The sequence below is a fragment of the Hippoglossus stenolepis genome, chromosome 1, assembly GCF_022539355.2.
Source record: "Hippoglossus stenolepis isolate QCI-W04-F060 chromosome 1, HSTE1.2, whole genome shotgun sequence".
In the NCBI taxonomy this organism is placed as follows: domain Eukaryota; kingdom Metazoa; phylum Chordata; class Actinopteri; order Pleuronectiformes; family Pleuronectidae; genus Hippoglossus; species Hippoglossus stenolepis.
In genome coordinates, this window is record NC_061483.1 from 11,851,824 (window position 1) to 11,872,166 (window position 20,343).

A 20,343-nucleotide genomic window follows, 5' to 3' on the forward strand; every position below is an offset into this window, starting at 1 on the left:
CAGCCGACTTCCCCGAGGTGAACACACGGTTGTCCGGCACAGTTCACCCGGGCGAACCGTCCTTAAGTGTGTACGAAGGTGCTGCTTTGCTCCACACGCATCATTGGTAGTGAGGGTAGCTAGCTAACTGTGCTAACAAACATGTCGGGTGTTAAAATGCCACTGCTCATAAATACCGTTACAGCCACCACACACTGTCATGATTCAGGGTAAGAAACCTAATGTTCGCACTTGCTAACACAATAACATGTGCATGTGCTGCTCCACACGTCCATTTGTGGACAGCTGCTCCATGCTAGCTCTGGTGTTAGATTTGTTTTTTTAGCAAGGTAGGTAGGTAGGTTAGCTAATCTGATCCACACCAACACAGGGCTTTTGTTTATCTGTAGTATTATTGAATATGTCAATAATATGTCACGCGTTTTTGGTTAAATTACATAAGCCAGCAACAACCCAGTGCTGTAAAGTCATGCTAACCTCCTACCCACACCTAGCTTCGTGGCTAGCAGAGAAGTAGCTATGGCAATGAGAGGACATGTGGGCGTTGCTACTATCACAGGCCCTTGGAAAATATACCACCTTAAAATAGATAGATATTATTATTATGACTGTTTTTATTATCCACTTCATCCATTCACTCAACGTATTGCTCTGGTAAAGAAAACAGATTAAATAAACTTAATTATCATGAGAAAACAATTAGGTTCTACTCGTATGACAATTAAAGTAAATAACCTGCATCACTAATCACAAAAAGATTAGTAAGTGATAAAAGTGATGATAACAATAAAGCTATGGCTTGGTGATGTGGCCAAAAATTTCAATTATAACCCTAACCCTGTTCATATCAGTTGATATTGATAATGATCACGATAAATGTCATTATTATTTCTTTAGTGCTCTTCTGGTTAGGGATAATCCCGCCCCACCTTCAAGATGTCATGTTTCATTTACGTGTATGAATGTAAAAAGTTGATTTTGATTCCTGTACTGTCGCTATCTGACAGCAGTAACACATCTGCACTCAGTATAATATTGCCACCTATTCAAATACTGTGTAACTCTGCTGCCATTAAACATTTCCACTGTGTTAACCAATGTCGTGAGCAAACGTGTTTGTGCCTTCAGCTTGTGAACATAATTCTATTTTGTTGGAATCATGCATCTCAACTGAGCCCTTATTTTCAATACATACGGTTGCCAGGAAACACCTGAATACCTTTTCAACCATGTGGCTGACTTTGGTGCATGGTGCGGGTGTATTGTTCACATACTATGTTAAACGAATCGGCCAAATAATGACTTTCTCTTATTGTAGTTGTGGTGGTGAAGCAGTATATGATCCAGAGATAGGTATTTTGTAATGGGTGCAACCCTTAAGAGGGTTTTGAACTGGCTTAAAGCTGTGATGTCCTCTTGTTTTGATTGAGCATCCCCAGGTGGAAACCATCTGCTTTGTACAATTAAAATGTATTTGCACATTACACACAGCCTTAGTTCATGTAACCAGTAAACCAGATAACATCATTAAAACTTAATAGTATCTGTAATCACCTGCTACTTGACTCCATCACCATCTTACTTCGAGCTTCAAAATACTACCCATATTCTGCAGTATTACTATTCCCCATGCCTTGTAATCAGTATTAACACTCAATGACATTGCTTTTATTTTTTTCATAGATCATTGTAAGGACCATGATTTACCACATGTTTCTGCGCTCCAACCCAGTGCTACGGAAAACCCGTCTGGCTGTGTGGAGATCGTGGAGGTCATGGAAATTAAGCCTGCACTCTTCTACAGTTGTTGCATCATCTGGTCCTGGCCACAGTGACAGATCTGAAGAACTGTCTTCTCCTTCCTCTGAAAAGCCCCCTCACACGCCTGTTATGCTCAAAGAGGTGCTTCACAACTTAGACATCCAACCTGGTCAGGTACGTTTGCAACTTTGCTATTTTTGCTGGCTTTAAGAAAGTTTAAGTCTGTTTGTTCAAATGACATTTATTCAGACCCAATCGGGGTCATGTGAAAGTATTCAAACAAAATCAATGTTCTAATTTTACCACCTCCTTATTAGCATTATCGACAATAGAATGTATTCAACGGTAAAACGTTCTTAGAATATGTTTAGACTGGCAAATCTGATGTGTGCCTAAAATTAATCCCCCACACTGTCCACACTGATATTTGCAAGTGATTAGTTTGTATTTGTATTTCAGGCATTGTGATCTGGTCTGCCTTGGTTGCCGTGGTAATGGCATAGACATGCAAACTCATACTGAGAGATGTTTCGTATGTTCTGTCCATCTAATGTGTGTCGGAACTTATTGAACACCTACCAGTGTCATGCATGTCGATGCAGCTCGATACTTACATGATTCTTGCTGTTTTGAGTTTGTTCCCTCATGGTTGAATGCACTCATTGTGAGTCGCTTTGGATAAAAGCGTTAGCTTAATGATATGTGTAATTTAAAAAAGAAATGCCAATGGTAAGAAGTAAATTTCAAAATGCTTGTAGTATTATTCCTCTAATTGCAATTTGAAGATAATGTAGTGGAAGTGGAAATAACTACTTTACTGATACTTGTCTTTATTGAGATGTTAGTTTCTAAGGTAAAAAAAAATCACTTCACACACTATATAATGGCTCGTTATAAAGGCACAGAGGAAATTGTACAGGGTGCCAGCATCTTGGCTTTCCCTTAATGTATGTACTATGAGGACAGATGGGCATGAGTCAAAAGCCTTCTGGTGTGGCAGGCAGCATAGGAGGGGAAGTGATGCCCCCTCCAATATAATGCATAGTCAAGGCAGGTGGGGGCCATGGGTCAACAACTTAGTCAGGAATTGCGCCACTGTAAGTCTGTTGGCAGTACACAGGGTGCTGCGTCGCTCCTGCCTGAACTTTAGCACCTCTAAACTCCTCCGCTGCCCGCCCATTTGCCAACTGTCCCAAGACAGCTTGCCAATCAGATGCTATTAAAAAAACAGTTTGATAGATTTTGCTTTTTTGTACAGTTCATGCTGTTGCACACAATCAGTTGACGTTCTGTGGAAATGTTATCTGATTACATTCAGATGTTTTAAGTCTTATCTGTTGATTTAATTATTTATGTGATACATATTATTGCAGTCTCACTGATTATTTTATAGCCACAGCAACATTACAAAGATATTAGGGTTCTTGAACGTTGTCATGTTACACATTCATATGACTAATTTATAATTCTGTAGGGACAGCCTCATGCTCTGTAAGCTGTAGGGACAGCTAAATGCTCTGTCAGTCTTAGTCAGGCAATTAGAAATCTGCAGTCTGACATAACTCTCTGACACAGGCAAGTATGTGGTGGTGAAGTGTTTGTGTCACTGCTGTGAAGAGGAAACCCTTCGCTAATATCAGACAAATGTCCACTATAATCACTGAGGGCAGTGATATTAGTAGTATGAATGGCCAAAATAATCATCAATATGTAATTGCTCTTGTCAGCTGAAGCAGAGTACATATGAATGGAGTACTTAAGCGATGATGGGTGTCAGAGCAAATACTGCAGTTAAACTAAAGTGTGTAAATGGAGCCTTTCAGTGTCCTGCTGCCTCCCACACAGGACAGCTGGCTGTAAATGTGTTTGCAGGTAGGCAATTTGCACTGGTAGCCCATAATATATTTTGATACTTTTACAACCAACATGCTTTTGTACAATGCTTAAAGGTCCAATGTATATAAATATATATATATGTGGATACATTATTTATAATAATTAATTTTTCTCATTAGTTTATAATCATCTGACACAAAGAATCATTTTAGAATGGGCCCTTTACATCTACATGGGGGGGTGCTTCTTCTTCTCCAGAGTCCACCGTGTTTCTACAGTAGCCCAGAACAGACAAACCAAACACTGTCTCAAGAGAACCTGAAGGCCACCATAGTTTCTTCTATAGCAGTGGTCGCCAACCCGTCGATCACGATCTACCGGTCGATCTCGCAGTGACTTCACTGTCCATCCCCGAACTCTCTGGACTCACTGGCGGTCATTGCGCTGCAGATCAGCTGTGTGTCTGTTGTCTGTTTTTCACACGCGCTGTGTGTGCGCTACTTTTGGGTGTACCATGCAATTAACCAATCGAGTGCCCTCCCCCACTCCCTTTAAAAGCCGGGTGCACCTGTTTATATAATGCTGTTATAATGCTTTTATGAAACCTCCTCTTAAACTCAGTAATAGTCACTCTCAGGAAGAAGCATGAGGAATCCTTCACTGGCGCAGACTGCTTGAGCAGGGGACCTCCTCTAGAATAGATTAATGAGCCATCAGCTGATAGTCCAGGGGAGAAACCCTGTGCTGCTGTAGAAGTAGAAACAAGCTGCCTACACTTACATTTCAGTCTCAACACACTCCCCCTTGTGGAATTAATGAGGCCATAAATGTTAAACCTACTTTTGTATCAATCTCAGCCTTTCAACAGTCAAGTTATTTTTGAGCAGGCAAAAGTGGATAGTTACATATGACACCATGTACTTTTTATGTCAGGCAATGTAGAGAGGGATCGCTGACATTTGCTGGCACAAAAGCAGATTTATTATTCCTTACAAACGATTACAAATAAACTGGAAGATAGAGTATGTTATGTTGACATTGTTTCATAATTAAGAATTAAGAAAGTGTAGTTTCGGAAATGTGAGCATCAGCCATGGCATTGGGCCAGTCTCATAAATGTCCACATACGTAATTCACAGTCGGTATTGTTTTCTGTCTGTTCTGTTTCTACGTGTGAATATATATTTATATGTAACATGAATATTAAAAGCTGATACGCTTTACCAATTCAAAGACAACGGCAGAGTAAAGAACCTAAAGTGTAAATTAAAGTAATGAAAAGTTACAGAACTATTAATGCCAGCTTATGAGAGAGATAGAGCAGGTGGCCACAAGTGTTGAGCTTGCACATCATAAATAGCATGAACCAGGTTTGACTCATGATGACAATAGAAATGTAGCACAAAAAATACAGCAGAACAGACGAACCACAAATCACAGGTGTTGTAGCTTGTTAAAGCCCTGAACCGCAGCAGTGGACGAGTGCTGCATTTTTCACTTTCCCTGTTATTTGGGTTATTTGGCCGCCTGCAATCCGGACACTTGAAGAGGCACTCTGTGCTATGGATAGATGACCACAGAACCCTCCACCAGCTGCTACTGCTCAATGTCTTATTTCTCTTTTTGCATTTTTAGATGCAAGATGGAACATAGAGTAGGAAAGGTGGTCTGCAGCAGTCGGACATGAAGGACTTAAGCAGTTACCATCTGGTTTATCTCTCATTTTTACATTGAATGTGGGTTTGTTGAATATAGAGTATGGAGGTTTTCTGGATGGGCTGCACAATATGACCAAATATATCAAAACTAAAAAATGTATATCAGTTTTTATTGATAATTATCACAATAAGTGTCGCATTATTATTTATTTTAGGTTTAAAGACTGATGTTTGCTCAGAGTGAAGGTTGTGGTTCTTCTTTGTGAGCAGATAATGACTTTATCAAACAGTTTTTAAACAGTAAGATATTTTACAAATCTGAGGTAAATAGGTTACGAGTTGTATCTCTTCACTGTGGTAATATTGAGATCTATATCACACCTTTGTTATATCGCTATTGATTATAGTTATATTGCAATAATTACAATTGTTTTACTGCCCAGGTCTAGTACATTTTGGACAAGTGTACAGTGAGTGTAAAGTATTTTTGTCTGAGACAATATAGAAGCATAATATAAAATTGGTTACACATCTATTGTTAAAGCAGACAGCAATTTTCTTCGTCAGCAAGTGGGCTGCTGCATTTTAAATGTACTCAATTTCAGATAAAAGATCCTTATTGTGTGACTTTGTCTGAGTTTCCTTACATTCCCAGCATCAGCCAGGTGAAGCGCTGCTGTGAGTACAAGCAAAGGTGTAATATGATCTTGTCTCTTCAAATTAGTTAAAAGCCTTGCAGTTGCTGTATGGCCCATGCAGCTGAAGTCTAGAAATGGCTGTAAGAGTAAATGGGAATTACAGGGAGTCACAAAAGTTGCATCCTTAAGATGTTTTGCATCCTTTTGTGAAGAATCAGCATTGTTAAGACAGATGATTTATAAATTAAGTATGGCTGTGTTATATATTTAAAGTTTTGTAAGTGAACATTCTCATTATGAATATGTCAGGAATTATTTTACTTATTTTTATTAACTATGTCTAGTAATATATTTTGTTACTAAAATAAGATTTTTTAATTTTAGAAAGTTATATAAGCTTTAAAACAACGTTTTGTGTATGTTGATCTGACAATACATGTAGAAGTTGTTGTATAGCTCAGATACAGAATATAAACACTGTGTGTATTATCCTGAACAAGCATTATAGTGTTTTCTCTGTGCTAAATTTGCCCCAACAACTTCTCCTGGGTCATGCCAAAGTTTTTCTTTTTTTTTTCTTTACACTCCTTTTTTGGGAGCACTGAGTAGTGAAAGAGGAGGCCGGTAAATAATTGATCCTTGTAATTAAACACTCCAGCCAGGGATGCTGGAGCTGATTGACGGCCAGATATTAGGCCCTTGTCTCGTAAGGTTGCAAGTTTAGTCTGAGGTTATCAGTGGCCAGAAGAGTCTTTCTCCCTCCCTGCCTCATTACTTTCATGAGTAGAACATTTCATAGTGGAGCGGTGGGTGGGGGTGTGGTGTGAAGACAGTCTGGGACTTCATTAGCCAAATGGGGTGCCTCGGTCTACAGAGCGCCAAATCGTTCAGCCTTGCTGAGCAGACAACCCCTCTGTGGGTGCCTCACCACACTGTCCCGTAGAGTTGTTTTAGCCCTTTCATCTTACACATTCTCCAGCCTCAGGTTCACTTAAGCAACAACTTAAACAAACATAGCAAGCTTTCCTGTGCCTACCTGAGCAGGTGCCAACCCTCCAAACTACATCGACTCACCATTCAGTTTAACTGCATTGCCAACAAAGCTGTATCTCACACCTCACAGCACAGTATATGGTTCAATAAAGTTTCTGTGCCCCTCTAAAAGTAAATAATTTCTCAAATGTTGCACTTTATTAATGTTTGATTGAATTTGCCACCACACCATTGACTGTGAGTGTGAGAGAGCGAGACAGAGGAAGAGAGAGAGTGAGACAACAAAGGAGATAGAGAGAGCTCCCTTTACAACTGATGCATCCACATATCATCAAGTAACAGTTCATGTTATTGTAAAGGGGGGAAGAATGTGCTGGTATTAACAGCTATTACTGAAAGTTGGAGTTTCATTTAGATTGAAAGCAACATTATGCAACTATTTTACCTTAAAATAGCAGCCTCATAATCATTTTGATGATACACTTACCTGAAATATTGAGAATGGACCTTAATTTCTCACTTCGTGCCACAAACACCTGTTCTTGCTCTTCATACCTTTGGTGAGAAGGTACGATCTTGCATTAGAAGTCCCTAACTGAATAATAGTCTGTCCCTTAAACTGCCAGAATGAGGTCCAGCAAGTTTAAGAGTAATGCCAAACCGATGATTTGTCAAAAATACTTAGAAGTGTGGCACCTGCTTGCTCACCTTGTACCACAGGAGCCCGGCATATGGCTTGAGTCCTCAAGCAGTGTTTACAGGCTTGGTTCCGACCGGGCCTTTGCTGCAAAAAAGACTTTCTTAAAATCAGTGTTCATCTCCAATATTCAGTGAGGGAACTTTTAAAATACCACGGTTTGCAAAAGCAGTTTGGCGTATTTGTTATGGCAACAGCTCTTCAGGTTCCTGTAGCCTGGGATCAAGAGGAAAATGTACTGTTCGTAAGCCAGTCAGTCTGTTTGGTGAAGCGATTGATAGTCTGTTTTCTTTGTGACCTGAAAACCGCTTAATTGCTCAGACTCGGAGCCCAATAAATTACCACATGTGGCTGCAGAGACGGCTGTTGCGCAGCAGAAGTTACATAACGTTGCTTAAATAACAATCATTGAAGTCATATATCACTATGCTCACAGGCGTCCAATGTTGCCAAACTTGGTAAAAATAAAGTGGAACGGCTCCTTGATCCTCAATTGATACTATTACAGGAGACCTCATTGCAATATTTACATCTGATCCTGGTGTGAGTGTGGGTATGCTAATCAGATACATGCCCTGTGGACAGCTGGATTGAGATGACTCATTCCTGCAACACATTATCTGGGTGGTCTTTCTTTTGAATATGTTCAGAATAATTATATAACAAAACATCTCTCACTTAATCCAATTTTTACTCATTACTGTTAAGGAATAATTTTAATATTGTATACATATACATATATATATGTATATGTATATGTATATACATATACATATATATATATGTATATGTATATGTATATATTTTTTCCATCATTTGACTATGACAATGAGCTTAAAGCAGAAAAGGTGATTTATCATGCTTAGATATTTTGGTGTCCTTAGCATTAACTGGGGCATTTGTGTACTTTGAAGTGATAAAGGATTTGTCATAGACAGGCTTCCTCTCTTGCATGAAATTTAGTTTTAACAGTGATCTCATTTTGCTTTATCACTATTTATTGTAAGACCTAGCCACACGTATCTGTGTTACAACAGACTGTCTTATTGTAAACACAGCTAGCACACAGTTGGCTTCTGTGCAGTGTCATATAAGTCGTGGCACATATCAACAAATCAGTATCAAAGAGCACTGGGTTCACACCGGTAACAAATAGAATTAGTCTACTTTTTACCTGATTGACGAGAAGCAGTAGATAATGATTGTTTTTCTGTAATCATAGGCCAATTGAAACTGAAGGTATAGTTCTTAACAGGTGCAATGGATCCTCTGACTGATCTTCCTCAGCTGATGTACCTGCACCTAATTTATTTTTGCTGTTGTAACTGCTGTTGCACCTTTGCTAATAAAAGTAAGTTGCACTGACCTTATGTGTATAGCCAACATTATTTATATTCTCAGCAGCAACCAGAAGAAGTTCTGTTGCTCTCAGCTGGGGTGCCCCCACTCCTCTCCTACTCTGTTTCCAGATTAATTTGGCAGGGAAGAGCATGTCTGCTCGACACTCCATGGCACTGCTGACCTTAACAAATAACAGAAGTTTTCTTGCTTCCCTCTCATTGTTCCTACACCGTCTTTACCTCCAGGTTGACCGATTATATTAGACCCCCAATTTAAAATTAAATTGCCAAAATATGGGCACTTTAATGCTTCAGTGGCCAGATGTGCTTGAATAACATTCATAATTGAGGAAGTGGGGAGAGGACTGCTTTGTGTGTTTACTGATTAATGGCTGCTTTCTGCTACCTTGCTGGTTTGGAACAGTTGCACATGATTATGTATTTCTGCCCACATTGGTTTTGGTTGGGATTTACAGCACAATTTTATTTACACTTACAGATCTGTGCTCAATTTTGTGCCAAATGGATCACAGTCCATGGTCAGCTCTACATCTAACCTGTACTTATTTCCACCTTTACAAATTATAGTCTGTTCTAGCACTTTAAGCTTAGGGCTGGACAAGGTGACCAAAGAAATATTTGAAAACCATTGAATGTTGATACTGTGATAGCCTGGTTGCAGATCTCTGATTTCCCACATTTCTAATTTTGTATCTTCCTGTTGAAGAGTCATTAACAGTCCAATGGTTATTTGTTACCCACAAAAATAACAAGAGGAGCAGACGAGACGCACCTATGCAGGTTTTAATCAATATATTTCCTAAGTCCACAAGACATTTGTGATCGTTCCACCAACCACAGCTTCCACTTTGACTGTAAGTGAAATCAGTTGCTATAAATTGGTTACGGTAATAATTCTCCCTCACAAATCGGAAACTGCTAACGTGATCATGATGTCAGAATGGATAATGAAGTGAAACTAAAGGGCAGTTCTGACTGATAGTTTATGGTCATCTGTTGACACCGAGGCAGTCAATAAGCAAATTATAAAACAATTCTAGATGTTGTGGTTTACAGAAAACAGTTGTACTCTCTTTCTGTAGCTATAACTGTTCAACACTCTTTGGCCTTTACAGTACCTCTGCGTCCTTTTTAGCAGGTACTGTAAATCCAAAACATTGGTGGACTGATGATGGTGCCCGTCATGTTAAGGCTTAGGGCAACTCTATCAAAAATCCGCACATAACGCTGCGCTACAAAGCCTCCCTCTGAGCCTCCCCCCTCCCCCAAGACCTCTCCAATGCCCCCACCCCATTCCCCAGTTCCTTTCATTGCATATTGTGTTGTCAACCCAGTCTTCAAACTACTGGAAGCATCTTCATAAATGCCTTGAGATGTCTTTTCCCTATTACCATGCCTTCCACCACAAGGCCTTCATTTAGCTTGACTCCTTTTTGCACTCCTTAATGGACTTGGCCCTGTTCTTCTTTTGTCTTCCTTTAGTACCATGAAATTCACCTTCAGGAGAGAAAACCGTCCTTTCTGTTGCTTCTTTACATTTTGTGAATATAGTTAGATGATTCCACCCCCTCTTTTCAGTTTCGCGTCCGTTTCCTCTTTGGCTTTATATAGTTTGTATTGTTTCCTTGGTGCACTGTATTGACAGTAATGTCACACTTAAGAGAAATCTTTCAGAGCAGGCACCAATGAAGCACGTAATCATTTTGAGTAGATCCACTGCATCATATTTGACCTTATTTCGTGTTTCCTGTTAAAACAAAGAAATAGCCTTTTGACATTTCTCTGTTTCCTTTCCACTATATTTTAGCAACCACAATATATGCCAAAATAACAGCACATTATATATTCTTGAACTACATAATATTGTTGTACGTCATTTCAAGTCTAAGCATTGCATCTCAACATTGATGCTTGCAGTGCACACCGTTTACATTTGAAATAAGTCAAGGTACAAATCAGTAAATGCTTATTCAGGGAGCAAATGTGAAAGTCTTAGCTTTTTGCAACAACTGACAGTCTTTGATGCTAGGAAATGGGACAGTATCCCAATTTGTATTTATCTATAATAGCGTACGTCAAGACTCCACCATTGTCAGGATTACACAAAAATTAAAGCCCTTTTCAGACATGAACTCCTGGTCTGGACATTTTCTGATGTTTGCCTTTTACATATGAAGAACGCAGCAGGATGTTGTCAAGATGAGACAGAAACAGAAACAGGAAAATGTGCGGAGCATTCAGGTGAGGAATGATGTCTGATCATGCAGGAAGAATAACATAATGTATAAGTTCAGCTGCGGAAATCACGTGACTCCAGCGTCAGTCCTTTCTCGAATCTTCTTGTCTTTCCAAGTTGACATCTACGTCTGCATCTTCTACGTGTATGGCACCTCCTATTGATCCTGAGATATTTGTATTATTTTAGTATTTTTCACTTTTGCGTCTGTCAGGTTTAAGGAATTATCACATCCACTTGCTTGCTATGACTTTTCCTGCTGTCTTCTCACATGGGCTCACTCTGACATTTGCGAGACATTTTATTAAAATGCTTGGGGGAAAAGTTAGGTAAATTGTCCGGTGCAAAATTGCTGGAAACTTTCTGGACTTCAGCGCATGTCTGAGACTAGTGTTTTGGTACATATCATGTGCTGGCCATTTATGTTGTCCTAAAGACAAGACCGCTTTCCTGCACCTTCGTTTGTATTCGTCCAGGTTACTGGCTGGCATCAAGGGAAATTTATTTGTGATGCGCGTAGCGTAAGGGTCGTCTTGAAGATCCCCTCCAGACATAAAATACTCTGCTTGGAGTAATGATTTGTATCTGATTAATCCACAGAAAGTACAATTACTTTAGTAAAATTCCTGAACTGTGATTGGCTTCCTCACCAGTAGTAATGACATAAAATTGTATGCGTGTCTGCATGTGCTGAACTCAGATTTAAGGTGAGCACAGAGAAACGTTTTGCCTTCAGCAGATGAATGTGAAAACAACCTTCTAGTGCACATGCATCATTCTGCATAGTGAAGGTCGCAAACCCAAACAAAAGCAAAACACAATGTTTAGTGGATGACGACAATATTGCAGCAATAATTTTGTCAATGCTCTAGAGCCATATAACTCTCAAAGTGAACGAATAATAATATTGGAGTTTGTTAATAGTCTTGTGGAAATTGAGTTGAATGGACCAATCCAAAAATAATGAGGATTTCACTCACAGCAACCCTCCTCCCATTGTTTTCAACCCCAAACTAACCTGTTTGACTGTGGGAAACATAAATTCAATTATCATGAATGGCTGCCTCCCACAGCTACATAGCACTGAGGTGAGGCTGAAGTCTTTGCTGATATTAAGAATCAGTATCCTGGAGCCACTTTGCTGAGTTTTCAGAAACATCTCCTTTACAGATAAGGTAGTTAGGATTTTTCATGAATTTCAAGGCATTAAATCCTGTTCCAGTAACATTTTGAAAATGTATCCTAGTCTAACTGTGTTTAAGCAGACTGATGAATGAAAAGGTAATACATGTGTAATCTGTTTCTGTTCAGGATATCTTAGTACTAACTGTAAATAGATTTTTAGCAGCTACTGGACCTTTGTTGTTAAACCTCCTGCAGATTTGACTCATGATATCACTCACTATAATTTGCTTGTTATGGTCTGCGTTCAGTTTTATGTGAAATTGAATGTTTCCTGCAAAGAAAATGTAGCTCAGTAAATCTCCAACCTGCAAGACAAAAACAGGCAGTTTGGGGGGGTGGGGGTGGAGAGTGATGACTCATGCTCACAGTAGAGGTCCCTCCCTTTCCATTTCTTTCAGTGTCCAATCAGTTTTTCCCCAGCTGTCACTCATTGCCTCCAAATCAGATCCCCACAATGCTTTCCTCTGCCCTATAAATCAGTTTATTTGCAAAGATTTAGAACATGCAAGGTAAATAAAAATGCCGCTCTTGTCATTTTGACACACAGATTGTGATTGTGTTTCATAATGTGATTACCTTGCAGTGCAGATGATAATCCTCCATGATGTTTCAGTCATATACTGGCCCCGAATTCAACCAAAACACACATGATCGATGAATACATGTTTCAGAATCAACTTTAAAGTTGCTGCTTGAACCAAATTGTGCTATGTTTTAATTTGACAGAAAGAAGTCAAATACTAACAGTCAAATAACAGTTCTCTGAGCAGCTAAATTAACTCATCATTTTTAAATGAAATTACTTTTAGATTACTTTTTCAGAACGCAAGCAGCAGAAGGAATGTGGTAGAAAGACTAATCGTTGCCTTGGATTGCCCACGTACAGTAAATATTGAGTTATTGGCTCATAGTTTCAGAGAAGATGCAAGTGCCGGCTATCCCTGCTTCTCCAGGGATCTCCTCGGCACCACTGTGGTGTAAGATCCAGTCTCAGGACTCCTTGAAGTGGGCGGATGCTTGACATGGGCTTTATGAGCTTTATGAAGAGGAGGAGAGGGACCAGGGTTTTCCTCTTTGCAGTCAGATTTTTATTGAAAAATGTAAAAAATGTAACTGTAGAATAAAGGCATGGCTGGTATGAATTATATGAAAGTGGTGATGAGAAAAAAAGAGTGTACATAAAGGAGAGGAAGGGAGGAAGGAAGGGATCATACCGAGGAAGATGTTCGAGAGGCACTGAGGTTTTTATGGCCCTGGTAAGATCTAGGCAGAACTTTAGGGTAGCAGTATATCTTGGAGCAGTATATCTCCATGCTCCAGGATGAGTAAACTAGTGAGTCATTCCTTCTCCTAACGTGGCATCCTACTTCAATGACTGGGACCTTAAATGGTGATACAGTTTTTACGTCTTGAGATTTGTAACTGATTGTGCTTATTTAATAACTTCAAGACATGGTTTTAAATGTATAAATTCAAAACAGCTTGATGCATCCAAGTTCCTTTGATGACTCTTTGACAGCATTCTCTGTAGATGAGGCATTCAGAATTTTGTAAGAAACTGGCCCCCCGATTGATTAGTTTCACTTTCACTTAAAAAATATTTTTTAAGTGAAAATGTATGAGGAAGAAAGAACTATAGGCCGAACCACTTTTGAAAATGTATACATTATTTTTGTACAGCGCCACCTTGAGGCCAATTAGTGTAATTTTAGTACCTGAGTTGTTAGCGGAATCTGCCACCAACCTGCTGATTTCCCTGTTTCAATTTTTGCCGCATGAACAGTTTTTGCTGAGAAGACAGACAGACAGACTGAAGCTGCTGGATCCGAAAACAAGTCAATAAAACAAAATAAAATTAACTCATGGTATAAAAATAAACAGACTAAGGTTGTGACATGACTTCAAATTAAAAGCCACTTTAAAAGGGCTACGTCTTCTGGTTCCTTTTAAAAATACCAATCAAACCACTGTAATATCCAGAGGCAGCGTGTTACATAGTTTAAAGGCATAAAAATAGGTACACCTTCTTCTGTACTTGTATGGGACGCATACGGAAAACAACAAAGTGTGTGGAAGACCATAATTATCCAAGCTCCATTCCTCAACTTTGTCCAACATTCGTGGACAATTGTGATAAAACTGAAATCTTAGAAGACGGTCATATTTTTTGCAACTGCAATGTTTCTTGGGTCATTTACAACTTTCCTTAGGGCTGGCTCAGGCTGTGGTTTGATTGCAAACCAGATTGGAGCTTTTTGAAAATGATGTTATTGTAAATCAGCAAAAAGTTTATATAAAACCATTATCTCTCTATGTACCAAGGAATGGTAAGACATGGGTCTGTAAATAATGAGTCCTGAGTGATCATAGATTGTATATCTGGAGGAGAGGTTTTACCATTGATGTCTTGAAAACTGTGGGAAAGAGGCCAACATTTTGAAAGAAGTTTCTTGTAAACTGGGATTACACTTTGAAACAGTTTGTTAGGAATGAGCTCTTCTTGGATATTTATCAAATTTACCGACCTCTTCATCAGACCCCCAGTTCTCTTTTCTCCAACACAGCCTTTATCCTGTCTGTGTGTTAGAGGTGTCTTAAGGTAGAAAATATCAGACGTAGTGGAGGTGTCTCCTCACCTTATTTTATTATTGTATATTTTCATATTATTTATTTTATTGTATATTTTATTGTATTTTATTTACATAGTGTGACGTCTGTTTGACCTCGACATACAGATGTTTGCTGTTGCATTGTGTATGTGCAGTACTTTACCTTATAACCAAGTATTTTATGCCACAGAGATGTAGATGAAACAATATTTTACTGAGGAAATTACCATATAGAGACTCATCCATGCATGTGTTTCATAACAGCCCGGATTGTGTCTGAAATTGGCTATATATGGTGTGGGGACACACCGTGACAAACAGACTAGACAGCTTCCTGAAATTGTTTAGATAGTTGTCCAGTATGTCTTCTGCCTTGTGCTACACTGAGAACTACACACATCTTTGGACCAGTAGGCAAAAGTTCTCCTGCAGCCAATCCAAAAAAGGGATGTCTCTAGAAAAATGACCAAAGAATGCTAGTCACTCAGTGTTCGTGACTATGTCAACAATTTTGCCAACAAAGGAAGGAAGTAAAGAAACAACAACATTTAGCAGCTGAATATATTATAATCAAAGTTATGTGCATAAAAAACTTAAATATTGGCCAATACTCAAGGATACCTTTAAGTTCCAGTGACTGACATTAAAAGTTGCAGTTTCCCATTCCTACAGCATATACATTGTGTTCAAGGTTTCTTCATTAGTAGCCAAAGTTACTGGGAAACAAAAGAAAACAACATTAGTTAAAAAGAGGACATCAAACCTTGTCAATTCATCAGTTTTAACTATAGCATCTCTTCTAGGCTAAAAACTTTTCTTGATTGGCAGAAGGAAATAAATAATGTTCAGACTTCCCTTGTGGTTTGGTATCTTCTCGGGAGCCTGCATCATCAAACCAAATTTAGTGGGAACTCAGAAACGTGTGATTTATATAGTAGCCATGTAGCATCACATCCTCAGACTTGGACTTTGTTTGATCCTCAGTAATGTAAACTCTTGTCAGCTTTTGTTACACACTTATATAATTGGTGTGGTAACAGTTCCAGAAAAACAACCTCTGTTAACCACTTGTTTAGAATATATAAATATTGCAGGTAACAGAGGTGAGTCATAGTGATAAACAACATACGTGGTAATAATAGGCTCAAATGTTGTGTGTTGCACAGGCAAATGGGCACAGATAACTAACTTTTGTGATTTAGGTGCTGGAAGGAACAGCTCTAATGGGATCAAATTTAAATTTTTACATCATTAGATAATACCTGTAGGTGGACTTAAGTGAGGCTTCAATAACATTTAGTGAGTTAGTTAGTTCCCCTCGACCTCTTTTAGAAGAAGCAGATCATTTATTAAGGACCTTGAGGAGAATCCATGTTTAGAGTCCTGGGTGCAACAAGTGTGACCAATCCTTTATGTATTATAGACTTATGTAACTATGGTTCATGACTAGATTCAAAAAGATGATTAAACAATTAATGCTTTCTTCAATTCCACTACAAAAGAAATGACACGTGACATCTCTCTTTTACCTGTTCCTTTCATCTTTTAACTACCTGTCTTATTTGCTTCACAACACTTGTATCGTATTGCAATCAGTATGATAACAATTCACCAAAGTAGAACTTATTCCAACCACATTTTATTGCAGTAATACATGATATTAACAATGAGCTTAATTGTTGGACCAACTGACTAGATTAGAAAGGTCACTGCATATATTTAGCCACGTGCTTCTAATCGCTTTGAATAGAACCAACCTGTCCTGTTCCCATAACTAAGCCCCCCCTTCCCTTCACAGGAGAGAAGTTTTGAACTAATGACACTCAGGTGGAGACTCTCCAAGTAAATAACATCACTGGAAAATGTAGGTTTGGAAATGGCCTAGATCAGACATACTTCAGATGGGTGTTGTTGGAAGCGAATGAGCAAATGCTCCTGTTACGCGTGTAGACGTGTCTTGTCCTACCTAACTCAAATACCTCCTCAGGTGCCTTTATTTAAACTCATGCCAACAGACTGCAAATAGCAGTGAATAGATGAGGAAAGAAAGTATTTGTTGTAACTCTGCAGCATTCCTTTGACAAAAGAGAGATTAGCTTAACATACAGAGAGGCATTTGGAAGGAGCCCTCTGGCAAAGAGTTTTGTCAACATTTTAGTGCTCCTGTATCACTTGTTCACGCGCTCACTTGTTCACTGACTTCCCTTTCGCTCTCAGACACAGGCTGTATGTTTAGTACACGTTACGTTTGGGCCACACGCACCTCAGACATCACTGGTCACCATCAACATAATCTCTTGACAGAGTAATTGCAGGAAGCTTTCATGCCTTTTGAGTTTGTCTGCGCTCACTGACCATCTGTTTGTTGCACCCCCACCTTCAGCCCCTATTTGCACGAACAATGAACACACCTATTACATTTGTTTAAATGACGGAAAAGGTTATTTACATCCTTTTTAATGTAAGTTAAAAAAAAAATAAATAAATGAGGAGGTAAGCTGTGGAGACTGACTCTATAATAAGGGGGTTCAGACATGAGGTATGAGCAAATTTATTACATGTTAATCTTCGAATAATTCGTACATTGGTGCTATTTCAAGTGCAAGATTTATATCCACAGTCCACAAAGGCTCAACGGCCAGGTTAGTCAACACATAACTTCTCTCTGCAGTCGACACAACCACCATCGAGCACAACCTGCTCCTTCATCTATTCATACCAGACTCTCATGCTGCAAACCTGACAAATTCTTGCACATTTGTGTCTCGCCATGAACTTTGTGTGACAGAGAAAGAAATGCAAACCGGTTACCTCCACTCTTGCCATGGCAACGGACGCGACAAGAAAAGCGATCCTGTACCTGTGTATCTGTCTCCCTAATGGTCTGTGTGTTAGTGTAACAAGATCTGTAAAAACTCCCCTCAATGACATTTTAGATCCCCCACTGTAACTGACCTGGGCTGGGGAGTCACAAGTAGGATTTAGGTGAGTACTCAGGCTTCTCTCAGGTTCCTCTTCCCCTTTTCCTAATGAATTCAACCATAAGAAGACTTGAGTTGAGGCCCCTTTTTTCCATATGGCCAGGATATTATTTACGGTTGTATGAGCCGTATGTTTGCAAAATCTCAATGCCAAAATGAGACTTTTCCCATCAAACATGTTTTTAAAACTCTCAGTCGATGCTCTTCCTCATTTTTTGATGCAACTTATCAATTGAGATACAGTGTTTTTACCTTTTCCTTTTGGGTAGAGAAGTTCTCATTAACAATGCTGTTGGGTGACTGCTGAAGTGTCCTGCATTATAGCACCTTGCAGCTTCAGTGTTGGACTGCACCACTTGGACCACTCCTAACTCTCCTATTCCCTCTGCTGGGAAAGGCAGATATTACACACCCTAAACAGAGTAACAAAACACGGGACTACAGTAATTACTTTTATTTTAAGCACCGACTCTGCATTTAGAGACTGCGAGGACCCACGTTGAGTGCTGGCTTCATTCCAGTCTGGTGCTTTCTCTGGGCAGGCCCAGTCTAGGTGAGAGCCTCGCTGACACCCCGCTGTATGAAATATCAATGTGAATGACTCACTCCCAAGTTCGGTGTCAATCATCATCGCAAATGCCAAGCCCATTATCACAAAATCTTTTCAAGAAGTTGTTTTGCCCATCTGGTGGTAGAAGTAGCTGGCTCGCTGAAAAAAAGAGGGGAGATTTTCACAGCAGCATTCAGGGCTTTTGAAGAAGCTTGTTTTCCCTCAGAGCGAGGAACTAGATTTTCAATTTACCTTATAAATGACCTTGTAGACATGCAGTTCTCAATTTTGTGTTGCATGCACTTAATTTTTTTTTTGTTGCTTAGTTTACTTTGTGTGTGTGTGTTTGATACTATTAAACCTCCCAAAGATGGATAGTGTCAATGCTCATTGAAGCAAATGTGAATAAATATAGTATTTAGGTTTCCAACCAACTGCCTCTAACACTGGTGGGAATCTGCTGGCAGTCTGAAATAAATAGGCTTTACCTTTGTTCTTTTGGCCACAGCTTCCTCAGGATGTGACAAAAGATTGTTGTGACAAGTGCAACACTCTCCAGTAGAGGACCAGTTTGTCTCCTGGTTGCTTGTGTCGACTGTTTCGATAAAAGCCAGCCTACTTTGCTGTTTGTGTTTCTGTTTTCCTTTTCCTTTTTTGTATTGAATAGCACAACAGGCAAGTTCATTATGCGTGTGACTCATCCCACTAGCCCACACCCCCTCCCCATCTGCTGCTGTGCGCTGGAAAGGAGAGGGAACCGCCATTGATCACTTCTTCCCTCACACATGCACGCACACACCCCACCTTCAACGTCACTATCGATCGACAGGTTTAATGTTTTTGTGGGGAATAGCTTGCATTTCCTTTTGTGTCATTTTACATCTGTTCCCCACCATTTGCTGACATTATAATAAATCACAGAACAGAAACATAAAAAAGTAAAAAGTAAAGCATAATCCAGTCAATTATTCATGCAATCTCAGACTGTTCACTCAGAACAGGGCTGGGATTTTTATTTTGTTGTGTAGCAGTGGTAGTCAACAAATGTAGAAGGTATGAGGATATGTGGGGACAGGAGATGTTTTCTGCTTTGCAAGTCTTACGCCGTGGATACAGCTGAGCGAACAGCTACCTGACTAAGATGCAGCAGAATGGTTGGGAGGTTTTTCGACATTTCCCTGGTAAAACATTTTCCCATTTCTTGCCCCTCATGATATGATCGATAACTTCTGTTTCTCGGTTAAACGTTTAGATTGAAAGACTGGTATTTACAATTGATAACATCCTGAAGTAGATATTTACACATTTTTAAGCATGTTTGATTTAAACACAGTTTTTAACCTAATCACTTTTATGTCAGTGTTCTCTATTGATTGGATCCTCATACGTCTCTTTTAGGGCAAATGAAAAGCTACTTCAGGAGATATCCAATGGCATTTGGATAAATTAAAATTAAAATTTGGACAAATAAAAGTTTGTAATATTCACACTTCTCAATAAGAATTTCTCCACACAACAGATTATTTTCATTACACAGTAGAGAACTGTCATTGTCCAATTTGAGAATTATTTTTAAAGTTATAAATAATTTCTGTTTTTAAAATTTCAACATTCACACCCAAAAATCTATGTGTCTAGCAGCAAAATCCTATTATAGTGTAGGAATTAATTATTTTCTTGTTTTCAAAATTTTCAGTTAGTGGAGGTGTCTAGCTGGCATATTACAGCATAGTGATTAGCATAATTTCTATGGTGTCATGTGGTGGTAGAGTAAACCATTTAGCTGTTTTGTGGCTGATCGGTCTTCATAAATACATTTATACACCGAAACTAGCAGT

At 39.2% G+C, this 20,343-nt stretch overlaps 1 protein-coding gene across 2 annotated transcripts in view; it reads left to right on the forward strand.

The window, feature by feature from the left end:
- The window catches only part of mettl15 (methyltransferase like 15), a 41,025-nt gene that overhangs the window by 109 nt on the left and 20,573 nt on the right, over positions 1-20,343 (forward strand). Inside the window, exons 1-2 of one of the 2 annotated variants that reach the window (XM_035155549.2) lie at positions 4-209; positions 1,684-1,935. In XM_035155549.2, the coding sequence (XP_035011440.2) occupies positions 1,699-1,935 (237 nt within the window). In that variant the 5' untranslated portion in view covers positions 4-209; positions 1,684-1,698. Of the gene's footprint in view, positions 1-3; positions 210-1,683; positions 1,936-20,343 lie in introns of those variants that run through there. The other variant, XM_035155556.2, reaches the window with a different exon arrangement.